This window comes from Thermomyces dupontii (assembly GCF_041956625.1).
Source record: "Thermomyces dupontii strain NRRL 2155 unplaced genomic scaffold VTN31scaffold_3, whole genome shotgun sequence".
NCBI lineage: Eukaryota > Fungi > Ascomycota > Eurotiomycetes > Eurotiales > Trichocomaceae > Thermomyces > Thermomyces dupontii.
In genome coordinates, this window is record NW_027192309.1 from 959,913 (window position 1) to 974,461 (window position 14,549).

General features: G+C 49.4%; 6 protein-coding genes across 6 annotated transcripts in view; 4 read left to right on the forward strand and 2 right to left on the reverse strand.

Moving 5' to 3' along the window:
* Positions 1-378: 378 nt before the first annotated feature.
* VTN31DRAFT_3802 (uncharacterized protein) lies at positions 379-1,378 on the forward strand (the record flags this gene model as incomplete). The annotated part of the gene is made up of 2 exons (XM_069404122.1): positions 379-546; positions 611-1,378. The coding sequence occupies 2 exons, from the start codon at positions 379-381 to the stop codon at positions 1,376-1,378; spliced, it is 936 nt and encodes a 311-aa protein (XP_069261127.1).
* Positions 1,379-1,391: 13 nt separating this feature from the next.
* Positions 1,392-2,705, reverse strand: VTN31DRAFT_3803 (uncharacterized protein; the record flags this gene model as incomplete). Its single annotated transcript, XM_069404123.1, has 5 exons — positions 1,392-1,797; positions 1,850-2,003; positions 2,053-2,362; positions 2,426-2,610; positions 2,657-2,705. The coding sequence occupies 5 exons, from the start codon at positions 2,703-2,705 to the stop codon at positions 1,392-1,394; spliced, it is 1,104 nt and encodes a 367-aa protein (XP_069261128.1).
* Positions 2,706-3,606: 901 nt separating this feature from the next.
* On the forward strand, positions 3,607-4,763 carry VTN31DRAFT_3804 (uncharacterized protein; the record flags this gene model as incomplete). Its single annotated transcript, XM_069404124.1, has 7 exons — positions 3,607-3,925; positions 3,991-4,156; positions 4,215-4,238; positions 4,291-4,359; positions 4,410-4,489; positions 4,543-4,657; positions 4,721-4,763. 7 exons carry the CDS (start codon positions 3,607-3,609, stop codon positions 4,761-4,763), a joined length of 816 nt encoding a protein of 271 aa, XP_069261129.1.
* A 150-nt stretch (positions 4,764-4,913) lies between these two features.
* On the forward strand, positions 4,914-6,070 carry VTN31DRAFT_3805 (uncharacterized protein; the record flags this gene model as incomplete). Its single annotated transcript, XM_069404125.1, has 5 exons — positions 4,914-4,994; positions 5,059-5,500; positions 5,554-5,709; positions 5,778-5,847; positions 5,902-6,070. The coding sequence occupies 5 exons, from the start codon at positions 4,914-4,916 to the stop codon at positions 6,068-6,070; spliced, it is 918 nt and encodes a 305-aa protein (XP_069261130.1).
* A 3,377-nt stretch (positions 6,071-9,447) lies between these two features.
* Positions 9,448-10,107, reverse strand: VTN31DRAFT_3806 (uncharacterized protein; the record flags this gene model as incomplete). The annotated part of the gene is made up of 1 exon (XM_069404126.1): positions 9,448-10,107. The coding sequence occupies one exon, from the start codon at positions 10,105-10,107 to the stop codon at positions 9,448-9,450; it is 660 nt and encodes a 219-aa protein (XP_069261131.1).
* Positions 10,108-14,256: 4,149 nt separating this feature from the next.
* VTN31DRAFT_3807 (uncharacterized protein) overlaps positions 14,257-14,549 on the forward strand; it is a gene marked incomplete at both ends in the record, with an annotated part of 1,232 nt that continues 939 nt past the window's right edge. The window contains one exon of the mRNA XM_069404127.1: positions 14,257-14,505. Coding sequence (XP_069261132.1) covers positions 14,257-14,505 — 249 coding nt within the window. The remainder of the gene's footprint in view (positions 14,506-14,549) is intronic.

The window sequence follows — 14,549 nt, forward strand, 5'->3', positions numbered from 1 at the left end:
TAGTTTTAGGATTAGTGCAAACATCTGACTAACCATAAAAGGAAAGTATATAAAGCCATTAACTCAAATCAGTTAAGCTTAATCCCCACTCAGAAGCTCTTTGTACCCACTCAGCTCCCGTTTGGTCTTTCGAGTCGCTCAGACTCCGGACATCGTTCGAATGTTTAGACTTGTATGTGGAGTCCAAAGTCCAAGTGCCCCCGTAGAACTTCAAATGACAGGCCCGTCGTTCTTCTATTCTGTCATCAATCCGTGTTGGGTCAATACCGCGCGAGTATTCCCTACTTTGTTACTATTAGTACTTCTCCCAACCCGCTCACCTCTCTAGACGGGCCACGTTTTTGTCGAGTTTAACCTCCAGCTCTCTTGGGCGAGGCCATGCCGGAGACAGAGCAGCAGACAGACTCTGCCCAACCCATGTCCCGATGGCCACTTTCGGTCGGCAAGAAGACGAAAAAACGCGTCCGCAACTTCACACCGGCAGATCGGGCGGCCCATCGTGTGTTCGAGAAATCTCGAAGAGAAGCCTTCAACAGTCAGTTGTTGGTACGTGGATATCCGGGAGCTTGATTCAGCGATGCGATCGACAATTACTCATGATAGGTTTTAGGAATTGGCAAGAAGCATTCCGTCCATCGCGTCTGCTCGGCGTCTGTCGAAGTACACGATCGTTCAGGAGAGTATCCAGTATCATCGCATTCAAAATCGACGCTGTCGGGCTGCAGTGATGGGAATTCGATCGCTGATGGAGGAGCGCGATGAGTTGCTCAAGGAACTAAATGCTTTACGTGCCCTCGTTGGTCCTCCCACAGAAGTTCGAAGCGTGAGACCGATTGATAAGGAGGTACTTAAATTGCTGAAGCATGAGAACGAGTTTACCGATTACCACACAACGACGACGACAGCTTTTCAGGCACCATCGGAGGATTCGTGTCACGCGGACACGGATACTGGGGGCAGTAGCAAAGATAGCCCTACTACGAAGGTGTCGGACGGAACGCAAGCTACGGATATGCCACCAGCTAGCGTTGGCAATGAATCGGTCTTTGTTGATGGTCTACCAGTGACTTTTGGCTCATGGGGTGGGCTTGATAACGTGCAGCCACTTCCATCGGGTCTCTCAGCACCAAACTATAGTGGGGATGCGGTGTCGATAAATCAGCAAACCCCGGATACACAGCAAATATTACCCATGCCGCCGAACGACTTTACTCCGGTGCATGGATCGACGATCCCGCAACTTCCTTGCCCACCAATTGATGAAACAGCACCGTTAACCGATTTGAGCACTTCACAGTTTATAACGTCGCCTGGATCAGTTTCTGTGTTCGACTCATATTTTGGACATCCTGCATCTAACCATGTTCTTCTATACTAATTCCATGATTGACTCATGCAAGCTGTTTGAGTGCCTCCTCTATCTTCTTGCGACTACGATTTTCTGCGTCGATGAAAAGCTCCAGCGCATCCTTCAGGCGCGCAGTCGTGACCGGGTCGGCTTTGATCGCCTTCTCCAATTCTGCTCCATTGTTCGCCAAGTAGTCAATGTCAGTCCTCGCCAATCTTTCACCAAAGCCCGCGGGAGCTAGAGGATCGGTTTTAAGCAATGGTCTCAGCCGCTCCGGGGTAGGCACCGAGTTTTGATGATCCGGATGCTTGGGCTTTGGAACATGGATACCAGGTTGCTTGCTGGCATCGTAGGGCAGCTTGGCAAGTTCGGTGAGAACTTGATGAGAAATGGTGGCCGAATGACAACCCATCTCACCCGCAGCCATGGCCTCCTTGGGACTGATGAAGCTGTATGAAGCTCAGCTTACGTTCGCAAAAGCATCTTCATTGGAAGAAATACCTGGCGTTTTTGATCAACGGTTGCTGCTTGCCGGTTTCCTTGTACAGTCGACGGTACACCTCCAGCATCTGGATGATCCGAGGGGACATTGGGTGCTGTGTGGCCGGATCTTCAACATCAGGCCAGAGGCTGCGGTCGTCATGGGCACGAATTTCTATTTTCTGTCAGCATGACGCCTGTCATTCGGCATTCAAGGTGATTACCGTTGTAGTACGGGCTGATATAGAGGCAACCAGCCTGACTGGCGGCAATTGCCTGTGGCAAGCTAAACAGAGACGTTCCCAAAGTCGCAATTCCCTCTTCCTTTAAGATTGGGCAGACGCTCAAGGCGGGGCCGGTGCTTGGAATCTTGATGCAAAAGCGATCCTTTGGAATGCCGACCTTCTCGAATTCGCGTGCATAGAGACGGGCATGTTCGAGGACTTTCTGGCCGTCGTAGGCGTTAGAGGGAAGGACCTGAAGAAGAACGCGGCCTTTGATGTTGTCGATGTTTTTCTTGCACATGAGACATGCCTAAATGGGTCAGATATGTCACATAATCTCCCGAGAATATATCAATCCATCCAAAGTACTTACGATGCGCGTGTAAATCGCTAGCCAGCCCTGATCCTTGTACTCCTTGACGGCATTATTGAACAACTCAACATTATCGGGGTGGTTCATCTGATGATCGACCCAAAGCTGATTGCTGGTCATATCATTTGGGACGATGGGCAGGCTTTTGGTGAATTCCGGATCCATCCAATCGACATCGACGTTGACTGCGGGGTCAGCATGAAAATCAATATCTCAATTTCACAGACCTACGCTGCTCCTCGAGCTTGTCGAGCCATGTTGGAACCTTTGCACTTCCCATGATTTAAATGCTCGTGTAGAACTTATTATCGTCAGCTGCGGCACTGGAAAAAGTTGGGATGATCGGGAAAACGAGAATGCGGGGATTGATACAAAAGTTAGGGTGAAGAAGTACTAGTATTGCTACTGAGGCGCGGAGGCATCGAGCCGATTTAAATATTGGGAACCTTTACACATGCACCCTTATCATTGCCTCCTGGAAAGCATAGAAAAGTACGGAGTATATACCCATGCCCATCCATCTCGAGTTGTCAGCTGATCCAATATGGGTACAATTTTAGGGCTCGGAGCCCGCCGGTGACGGGCATGACTAAGCAGAACGGAGAAGCAGAACCAACCACCTCCAGTTTCAGCACAGGGAGGACACACACAGGGCATCAGGGCCTGTACAGGGCAAACGGACGCACTCTGCAGGTATCGTCATTGCCATTGGCCGTAGTAGCAGGATTGATGCCGGTCGACCCACGGCCGAACACAGTCATTAAGGGGATGTCACACACAGGGCAAGCATCTCTCGGCTTCATCTCCGACCCCGTCTTGGGACACGATTGGCTGCGAGATCCAATATCGGAACTTTGGTTCAATCCCACGTAGCTCGACTCCCGTTCGGACTGGAGTCGTCTACCCCAGATTCAGTCTGGAAGGAGTAGCTGTCCTGCGATCTGGATCACGATGGAGCCTCTGTTTCGGCCGTTTGGAGTCATCACTGGAATCTGGGGAATCATCAGATGATTGACATCAAGGACCTGAATTAGTATGATGGAAATGGCGCGCGGCATCATAAATACCGTCTCGAGAAGCCAAAATGAATTGCGACCTGTGTGCTGGGTCGATAGGCAGTTGGACGAATACTGTTCATGGAGGTATAGCGCCGATATCTGCTTCAAATCGCGAAGAGAACGATGCCGGACACCGCAAAGGCCAGTGGCTCTGAGTTCGTTGAAGATATCGAAACCCTCCGCAAAGAATATCCCCAGGAAGGGGCGGACAAGACAGCTGCGTATAACCGCAATATCCATGCGCGGATCATCAACCCGCTCGTTGGTATCCCTCGCGATACGCTGCTGCTCAATGTGACAAACTTTTGTGAAGCATATGGGCTTGATGACAAGGTTGATACGTTCAAGAAGGCCGCGTTGGTGGCGCAAAATCCAGCGGACTTCGAATCCATTCCTGAATTGAGCGAGGATGATAAATACTGGCTGCGTCGGGAAACTACCCGTACGTCCGAGGATATCTGAGTTCTCAAGGAATATGTCACTGACAGGGGAGTTCTTCGTGTCAAGACCGGTGGCATCTGCCTCGTGATTTCTACTACACTATCGCGCTATGTTCTCTAGGTTCCGCGATTCAGGGCTGGGATAACACTGGTGCCAATGGTGCCAACCTGTCGTTTCCTCAAGAGTTTGGCATTGAGAATAATGGCTGGCTGATTGGTGTCATCAACTCGGGGTATGTATCAACTTGAAAGTCTGAGTGCATGTCTTCTATGGAGAACTGACATGTGCAGGCCAACGCTCTTCGGTTTACTGAGGTTTGTCTGATTTTGGATTATTCTCTCATGTGGAATGAACTGACGGTTGAAGTGCTTGGGCCGCCGATCCAATCAACAACCTGTTCGGACGGCGTGGAACAGTCTTCTTCACCGGATTATTGTACGTGCTTTCAGCCCCATAACGCAGGCAATGCTGATCATGGACAACAGCTGTGTTTTCCCGGTCCTGGCCCAAGCATTCACTCAGAACTGGTGGGGGCTGATGCTCTGTCGTCTTTTCATGGGCATAGGTGGGTTTCCATGGCCTCGTCTCTCACACAGGCCTACTGCTTACAATCCCCAGGCATGGGCATCAAAATCTCAACTATTCCAATCTTTAGCGCCGAAGTCAGTCCTGCTCCGATTCGAGGTGGAATCGTGACTAGTTTCCAGCTCTGGGTGGCCTTTGGCATGTTTGTGTACGTGTTCGCATTGCGCATATACCAGGATATTAATGAATTTTCTGACAAGCTCCGTCCCAGCGGGTACTGTTCGAATCTTTATTCTATCGTATTGGCCGTCTAGCATGGCGTTTCCAACTTGCAGCGGCCTTTGCCCCCGCTATACCAGTCCTGATTTTCGTTTGGTTCTGTCCTGGTATATCCTCTGATTCTATAGTTTCCGGGGAGCATGCAACCGGACTCATGTCCTTCATCAGAATCCCCACGATGGCTTATGAAGAAAGCTCGCTATCGAGAGGCCTTTCAAGCTTTTTGCAGACTGCGCAATACTGAACTTATTGCGGCACGGGATCTGGTACGTTTTTCATCCTGCTACAAATCAAACTTGAAGTTGGTGGGTGGATAGCTTACGACTGCAGTACTATGCATATACACAGGTCATCGAAGAACAGAATGCCTTCGCCGGAAAGGCATTGAGCACGCGGGCATGGGAAATCATCGTTGTTCCACGTCTGCGTCGCGCCATGATCTCCAGTGCCATAATTGTCATCCGTCAGCAATTCTCAGGTGTAAACATCATGGCCTTTTACTCCTCTACCATTTTCTCCGAGGCAAACTACTCCGTCAGGGACAGCCTTCTGGCATCCATGGGCTATGGTCTGGTCATGTTCTTGTTTGCCTTGCCTGCCGTGTACACCATGGACACCTTCGGCCGGAGAAATCTGCTGTTGTTCACCTTCCCAAATATGGCGTGGTGCTTGCTTGGTGCCGGCCTGTCGTTTCTGCTGCCAGAGGGCTCAAAGGCCAGAGTTCCCTTGATTGCATGGTTTATCTATATGTTCACCGCGTTTTACGGACCGGGTGAGTCATATATACCCGACATGACATGTCGTTGGAAGCTGATAAAAAAGAAGGCATCGGCCCTATTCCATCGATTTACTTCAGTGAAGCGTTTCCGCTGTCACATCGAGAGCTTGGTGCTGCGTTTACTATCTGTGTGAACAATGCCGTTGGAAGTGCGTTGAGTCTAACATTTCCACCACTTCTGGCTCGGTTGGGACCAACTGGAGGTATGTACCTATTTATGAGATGATCTACGACATTCAAGCATGATCATCGTGCTCATAGAACAATATAGCATTCGGTTTCTACGCAGGTCTCAATGTATTGGCCTTTTTCGTGATATTCTTTGTTGTTCCCGAGACAAAGTATGCATTCCACCCTTTTGCTGCACCATCTGATGCAATGGCTAACTTGTGAAGGCAACGTACTCTCGAGGAGTTGGATTATGTCTTTGGTGTCCCCACGACACGGCACGCCTCGTATCAGGTCAGCACTTGGCTACCATGGTTTATCAAGAAGAATATCTGTTTCCAGCGGAAAGCACAATTGAAGCCGTTGTATCAGGAACAAGGTGACCAAGGGAATTGAAGCATTGAATTACCCAATAATACGTCAACAATAGGAGCAGCTGTGGACGCTCTGGCCTCCAACAAATATCCTTCTGTCATTCTGAATAGTACCTAGTATGTTCGCCGATTCGCAACCGATTGAACCTTTGAGTTTGTCTGTTCCTTCGTGCAGGAGACTCGTCGTGCGAAATATAAAATTAACCTTCGTGTTTGTGGCGTAATTGGGGGCGAATTCACCAAGTGCTAATTCTCATGGCGGCATGGCGGTGAAGCCCATGATCGAATTGCCATCGAGGAAAACTAGTGCCCGTTTGGTCGAGACTCGGACACCAAGAACGAAGGTGTTGGATGTGTGAAGCCACGAATATCCATTGCTAGTCCTGAGAAGAATCTCAGACCCCCAGCCCGCGATTGTTCCGCAGAGAAGGCCAAACTATCCGCGGCTCCACACACCCAACCCTGGACATCGGTTGATCAACTACAAAATTCAAGTACATACGTACGGAGTACCTACTCAAGTACTATATACATAGGTACCTACCCAGGTACCTTTAGTAGTCATGTACTCCGTACTCCGTACCGAATCACGAAATAGTTTTCTCTCATCAACACTGTCCTAAAAACGGAGCAAGAAGGACGGAGTACGGAAATACGGAATACAGGAAGACTCGAGAGTCATGACGCCGCCAGATGGTAGGTTAAGTAATCTCCTTTTGTAAGTACCTTGGTACATACTAGGTACCAAGTAGAGCCAACCTTCAGTCGCTCCGCAAGTCATCACCCGGCGGGTTCAAGTCAGAATGACCGACTTTGCGGCGTCAGGCACTCAAGCCACAGCCGCCATCTTCGTCCACATACTGTACGTACCCCTGCAGCCAAGTTGCTTGGCGATGGCACTAGGTTAATATATGTATGCTCTTCCTCCGCGGGGGAGGAAAGGGGAGGAGTCCGGGGTTGCCCCTGTCCCTGGTGCGGAACTGCGGATAATAAGATCGCTTGCAACCGCTAACAGTTGTGTTGCTTTTGCCAGACCAATATAACCACGCTGACTTTGTCCAAAGGCGCAAAAATAGTACATGCAGTGTTGAAATGCACGCGCGTATTGCCGATTGCCGTGTAACTAACCTTGCAGCGTCTGTACTCCATTTAATATCCCGTCAAAACCCGGTATGTACATATAATTGAGGACAATTTGTTGGTGGCTTGAATCACCTTTGCCTTGGTCCCAGTCATCGCACTTGGGTTTCACGTGACATAGACAGTCTTTTTTTTTTTTTTTTTTTACCTTCGGAGATGAGTAACGAGCACCGCAAGTTCCACAAGACCACATTTTCCAGGAAACCCCGCAGATGATGGCAGGAATGTGCTGAATTTTTAGACTCCAGCAATCTGCATTTTCAGGGGTAGAAGGCCGAAGCGATCCGGGACGGCAGGGATTGTTGTTGCGCACCGTGCTCCACACCCCATATTGACGGCGCCTTGGATGATGCAATTACTGTATTGATGGATGAATCGTAAAGGACCTTGGCCGACTGCTCTGGCTCGCGCTTTACCAATGTGGTGCTGGGCTCATCAGCATGATCAGCTCAATGAGCCATGGTGTTGGGTCATTGGCCACATGCTGGGCAATGAGATCTGTGTGTATAGGTTCTTTCAGTGAACGAAGCGTTGCTGTTGGGAATGTTGTCTACTTGGCCTGTATCATTAGTATGTGCGCTCAAGATACTTATTTGCAATTGCAGTCGTCTCTGTCAAGTCAGAGTACTCCGTGCATGAAGAAGACGAAGTCGAATTGTTGGAATACCTCGCCTTCAATTTTTGCCTCTTCGAGATCAACCTGTGAAGACATGCAACAAGGGCTGTAAGACTCCTGGTGAGCTGGTATCAGCTCGTCAGTTAACCTACATCACGAGTCTCCTTCGCGCCTGTTGTCGCAGTTTGAATAATGGAGTGACAGTATGATCTGATGAGAGTCATTGGAAACGGATGACGGAGTTGGTACCTTCTCTTTTGCTGTCGGTGGCCTGTCGCGAACATGTACACTACGGAAAAGGATTTTGCTCCCTTTACAGCTCGGGTTTTGAATTTCTCACTGCCTCGCTGGAAACTTCTGCCACCTACCAAGACGGTCAAGACCACAAGAACAAACTCGCCAACCTATATAAACTTGGTTGCCCCATACATACGGAGAACAGGACTCCGTACTGTCGAGTTGCTCGAACGGCAGTGTAACTGTGTAGTTGTTGATGCTTCACCGGTGAACCTGTCTCCATTTCAGATCTCCAGTCGACGATGGTTCATTGTTTCGAGTAGCTCCGTTCTCAATGCAATCCAGCGGGTTGATGGATCGACAGATCGATGCACATGTCGCAAAGTCCACCGGCAAAAGCGAGACTCGAACACCAGTGCACTTCGTCAAGAAATCCATGCAAATGTCCTCGATTCCCTCGATCTTTCGATGCAGAAGGCTCTCCATGCACCTTTCCAGGCGTCGCACGGACGAAATTAAGCAAAGCAGTACTCCGTAGGTAGGTAATACAGCCGCGCCTTCGTAATCATCTTTCAACTCTGTTGATCCTGAGGTCCTCCGCATACTCCGTAGACTGTCCTCTCGACCTCTACGGAGTTGAATCCTCAACAAGAGTGTCTTTATGGGTCGGCCTAACAGTAACTTGCAACTTGTCATGAACTGAGTTCGTGATGATTCCGTCCACTTCGCCCTTTGGTGGGGCATTCCTTACTATTTGCGGGGCAGAAGGTCATTACAGTCAAACCCCGTTACTGTAACTATTATTCGACAGTAATATCGATCCCTGAGACCCGAAATATCGCGTCAACAAGAGTAAGCTCTTGCCTTATCTGGTCTAGCGCCACCGCGTACGAGTAGTGTATGGTAGTAGATCTCAGAAAGCACCATCATCCGCATCTCTCGCAAATTGTCTTGCAATCTGTCAACTTGTTTTGTGCTTTGGATACATGCCACTTCGTCAAGGCCAGCAAAAATGCCCAAAGGTATCTCTGAAGCCCAGAAAAAGGCCCTTCGAGATTTCTATTTCACGGAGAGGCCACATCCCAGCCAGTCTGCATGCATCTCCTGGTTCGAGGAGAAGTTCGGACGAAAAATCACGCAGTCTACAGTCTCCGTGACTCTGTCTTCCAAGTATGCATACCTGGACACCGGACCACCAACATCCAACACAAAATCAAGGACTACTCCAGGTTGGCGAAAATTGGAGAGGGCGTTGTTTGAGTGGCAGCAACGGGCGGAGAGGAAGGGAAAATTGGTGACCGGCGATATCCTCATTCAAAACGGGCAGGAGATTTGGGCGCATCTCCCTGAATCCAAAGACCCCAAGGTCAAAGCTCCTTCCTGGAGCTCCGGGTGGCTCACCCGATTCAAGGAACGTTATTCGATTTCTCGACAAAGGCACCCATTTGGGTTATCGGCCATTGGAAAACTCCTCGGGCTCTACGCAATGTCAATAAGGCCGCTATTGGGGGCACGCCGCCAAAACAATCCCGTCTCATCCATATTGTAAATGTTTTCTGGTTTGAACCCCCGGCATATTGCTCGCAGACCGTCCATTGTTCCAGCGCATCTTCAGGAACAGACCCAGCTTCCCCATGATGAACGTGACGAGAAATCGAATAACGTTCCTTGAATCGGGTGAGCCACCCGGAGCTCCAGGAAGGAGCTTTGACCTTGGGGTCTTTGGATTCAGGGAGATGCGCCCAAATCTCCTGCCCATTTTGAATGAGGATATCGCCGGTCACCAATTTTCCCTTCCTCTCCGCCCGTTGCTGCCACTCAAACAACGCCCTCTCCAATTTTCGCCAACCTGGAGTAGTCCTTGATTTTGTGTTGGATGTTGGTGGTCCGGTGTCCAGGTATGCATACTTGGAAGACAGAGTCACGGAGACTGTAGACTGCGTGATTTTTCGTCCGAACTTCTCCTCGAACCAGGAGATGCATGCAGACTGGCTGGGATGTGGCCTCTCCGTGAAATAGAAATCTCGAAGGGCCTTTTTCTGGGCTTCAGAGATACCTTTGGGCATTTTTGCTGGCCTTGACGAAGTGGCATGTATCCAAAGCACAAAACAAGTTGACAGATTGCAAGACAATTTGCGAGAGATGCGGATGATGGTGCTTTCTGAGATCTACTACCATACACTACTCGTACGCGGTGGCGCTAGACCAGATAAGGCAAGAGCTTACTCTTGTTGACGCGATATTTCGGGTCGATATATCCAACGAATATCGGGAAAGTTGAAAATTTGTATGGGCGGAGAATCCGGAGGAGATTAACTGGGTTTGACTGTAACTAACCTACATAAAAACGTACTCGTATGGTTGGCCACTCTCGGCACTGGGGCATTTTCTGTACGTTAAGCTCTTTTGGGAAGTAGACTTGGCAAGCCCATCGTGTGTAGTAGCCCGATTTGGATAGCAGTTAATACAGGATCAAGAACGACAGTGTGCTGTACGGAGTACTCCGTACGAGTACATTACTCGTCATTCAGACGGACGGACGGACGGATCCTCGGTTCCCCGTCGGTCTTTGAACTTCGTAACTTTATCGCAGAGTCCAAGACCTTGTGAAATTGTCAGTCTGGAGTTCCGATGTATCCGTCCGTTTGCGGTTACTCGAAGCGTCGAAATACGATCATAAACTCTTCAAGTTCTTTCTGTTTGCGAAGTTCACAGATCATTGGTGTACCAACTGCACATACGGAGTACATATGCAGTGTAATATTACTCCGTACGGAGTACTGTCGAACGAGTACTCGTAGATATCGCCTTGAGTATCCAGTTTGCCCTGGAGATACTTAGTAGGCCTCCAAACCGATCGTACGGAGTACTTTGTACTCACTCGTTCCTGGCTAGTTCTTCACTCCTCACTAGTCCCTGGCATCGTTTGCCACGTGGCTCTCCACATTATCAATTTCCTAGCCGTAGATACCTACGAGATAGCGTCGCTGTCGTTCGATCATCGAGAGTCTGAGACGATTCATGGTTCATCTGGTAGGCTATGTAGTATTTGCACTCGTATCCTGAAAGAAGCTCGAGGAGACATGGCTCACCCTTTTTTTTCACCTCAGCCCTGCACCTTATGCCGGATCAAGATGCAAAGTTTATTTGGAAAGGGCTCGAGTTCTCGACTTCGATAAAGTTCCACTCTTGTGCGAATTTTGACGTCTTCCTTCGCTTCGGCAACCCGATCCAATCACACCACGTGGTCTGCTTCTTGGCGCGTCTCAGTCGCACATTTCCACGGAGTCTTTTTCAGCCCTCCGCTCCGGCCCCGCGCTGCTGCTGCTCTCAGTCTCTCGCCTATATGAAATCATGTTGGTGTCAAACTGCAGTCTGCATGAACTTCGAACTCTTTGTTGGAAGTTTGGAACGCGCTGCCCAAAGTTTCTCTTTGGTCTTTGTTTCAACTGAAGACCGGTTTCGTCCCCAGATCCAGCTCCCATGACCATGGTCATGGTACTGTCTGACAGACAGACAAACAAAGCGAGAGGCACAAAGGCCACTGACATCCACCTTGGCACCTAACTTGGACAGGGTCAGCTTAAGAGATTTGAGGTTGTTGTTGTCTACTGACATGGTTTGCTCAATGATTGCATTGATTCTACCTCCTGGACATGCTTCAGCGGGATGATTATCGCTGGTCAGAGGTCCGTTATCACACCTGTGATTCATGAGGTTGAGGGCTAGGAAAGTCTGGACAGTTCAGGAGCCCTGAATCCTAGTTGGCTCAGATGCAGTCAGGCAGTGTAAACTGGCAATTTCCTGCTGTGAAACCAATGGTCTACCGAGGGTTAACCTAGTATTTTGAAAGCGTAGATGAATAACCTATGTGCGCTGCAGTGTGCTGGAGGCATCATTTCTCGAGCCTTCGACAGTTGACGCTTGATGCACGCGGAGAATATCGAATTAGCTTCGGTTCCTTCGAAACCTTGACAAACTTCACATGATGAGTTCAATCACTAACAGTCTTGAATGAGGAGTCCTGTAATTGGTGTGAAATCTCATCCAGGGAGTAATTTCGAATTTCAATATATCAATGACTGCTCTAGGAAGTACGTAGAAATACGGAGTACGAAATGCTCGTACTCGAGGCTTACGATCGTGTCTCCCAACCAAGTTACGCAGTGCGGACAAGGGTACGGACTACGGAGGACTCCGTTCCTATTACCCATACCGGTACTCCGTATACTCGTCAGCAGCCTGAATCGTTGGACTTCTCGACATGATGACGTTCCCAATATGTAGGCTATTTGACCAGGAAGTATGGTACCGAGTAATGGTTCTGCGGAGAACGAGTACATACGACAAAGGACACGTACAGAGCCAGTCTGAGCCACGGAGGACGGGAGAACTGGGGTCAAGGATAAGAGTGCCGAGGACCCTGGACGAATCGGAGTTTAAGATACAATGACAGGTCCCGTCTCTCTGATTCTTCGAGAATTGGACCCCTTTTTCTTTGGGGAGACACTTCCGGTGCCTCCTCGTGCTCGACCATTCTCCCCTCCGTGCTTCAATATTCAAAATTAGTCAATAAGTAACTAACTACCTCAATTATTGTAGATCTCAGAGATCATATCGGAGCATCTGTCCCAAGCTGGGAATGTTCGGTTGACCTCTGTATCATGAGGCTAATGGATCGGGCTAGCGAAAGCTTATTTCGGGAATACTCTTGCTGTCAGTCTGTCCTCTGTACCGAGACTTGAAACAATGAAATATAGTTACAAATTAAAGTGTGGTAATTCGGATACCTTAACCAGTTAACCTTTGATTTTGGAGGTCCTCCAATCCAAAGACTGATGACAAAGCGCCACTGGCACTCTGGCACTCGCATGCGATGCCAAGTTGTGTCAGTGTCTGGACTTGTCTGTCCTCCAGAGTCTTTGAGTTTGGAGAAAAGGGAAACTCGAACCATGACTTGTGAAAGGTTGCTTGGATGGAAAGTCTCGCAGACCAAGGGCGTTGGCAGTTGGACATGGACCGGACTAGAAATTTGTACTCCGTAGTACTCCGTACTCCTTGACGGCTGATAGCCTCCCATGTCCCCGTGTCCAGACTGAAGCCACGTTACCGGGGTCTGCCGACGTCGGCCGGGGGGCATGTCGGGAATGATGATAGTGTACATACGTACCTAGGTAAGTAGTTGCTGTATGGACCTCGATGAACAGACTGAGGATTGACTTATTTGACGGAAGTCCGGCGATTGACCCATGAGGAACCAATGTTCAGGGTTCGTTGATGGGTCCATTGCCGAAGAATGACTTCGCACCGAGAAGCCAATGGAAGCGAATGAGGGTCAGGTTTTTTCAAATGCTCCTGTCCGAGAATGGCTATATGGTCCACTGAGGCACTGATGTTCGAGTCAAAAGTTTAGTTGATAGACTCCAGGCTCCAGCCCTCCAGATTTGAGACTGGAGCACGGAGCGCAGCAAGTTGAGCCTAAGCGCGAATTAGCGCTCTTCACCTTCCCTTAAGGTTCAGGTATCTCCGTGTTTCCCCCGTACTTTTTACGGAGACTTGTGATGAGTTTAAATGGATCCCACAATTCCCGTAGATTGCAAGCTGACCGAGAAGGTTGGTATATGTATTCGTTTCGTCTACCCATAGGGCCCAGTGGAGCCATATAACCTAGTATGTATTTTTCTTTGCTGGAGAAATGCATGCAATAATGGGGCAGGAGGCTCAAGTCGATCTCAATTGAATATTGATAAACCAAGGCCGTGCGCATCAAGCATGAACTTCTCTTGTCCCGGGACCCAAGGTAAGCCACCCGCGGTGCCGTCTGTCGTCGTCAATGGGATCGCAGCTCTGTTGACAAAACGCCAATGCGGATCGCTGATCGATGGGTATGGCCAGGATCATGCGTCCCTTCATCGCCGAGCTTTACACCCGCGCAGCAGTTTCGCCTCGACTGGACGACCCGGATAGGCTACTTGTGAGCCCGCTGCCACGGGACTTTCGGAATGGCCTGACTGCCGTCGCCGTCCTGGCAACTATCTCGGTGCTGACGACCTTTGCCCTTCTTTGCTTCATCACATATCGGCTCATTTTCTGGCAGAGGTACCACAAGCAGTACCTGGGTCAGAACCAGTACATTGTTCTCATTTACAACCTGCTTTGGGCGGATATCGTGCAGTCGGTTGGCTTTCTGCTTTGTGCTCATTGGGCTGTGAACAATGAAGTCAGAGGCCGCACAGCAGCATTGTTTTATTCAGGGACTCACGCTGCAGATCGGTGACCCGGCCAGCGGTCTCTTTATCATGGCCATTGCTGTCCACACCTTCGCGCTGGTGATTTCCGGCAGGAAGCTGCCTCACAAATGGTTTGTGGTGGCAATCCTTGGGCTGTGGGCGTTTTTGCTTGTCCTCCTCATTGTTCCGTTGGGCTTGCATGGTGCTGATCTTTTTGTTCCCTCTGGTGCATGGGTTGGTACCCCTTTTTTCTTTTTTTTTTTTTTTTTTTTTTTTTT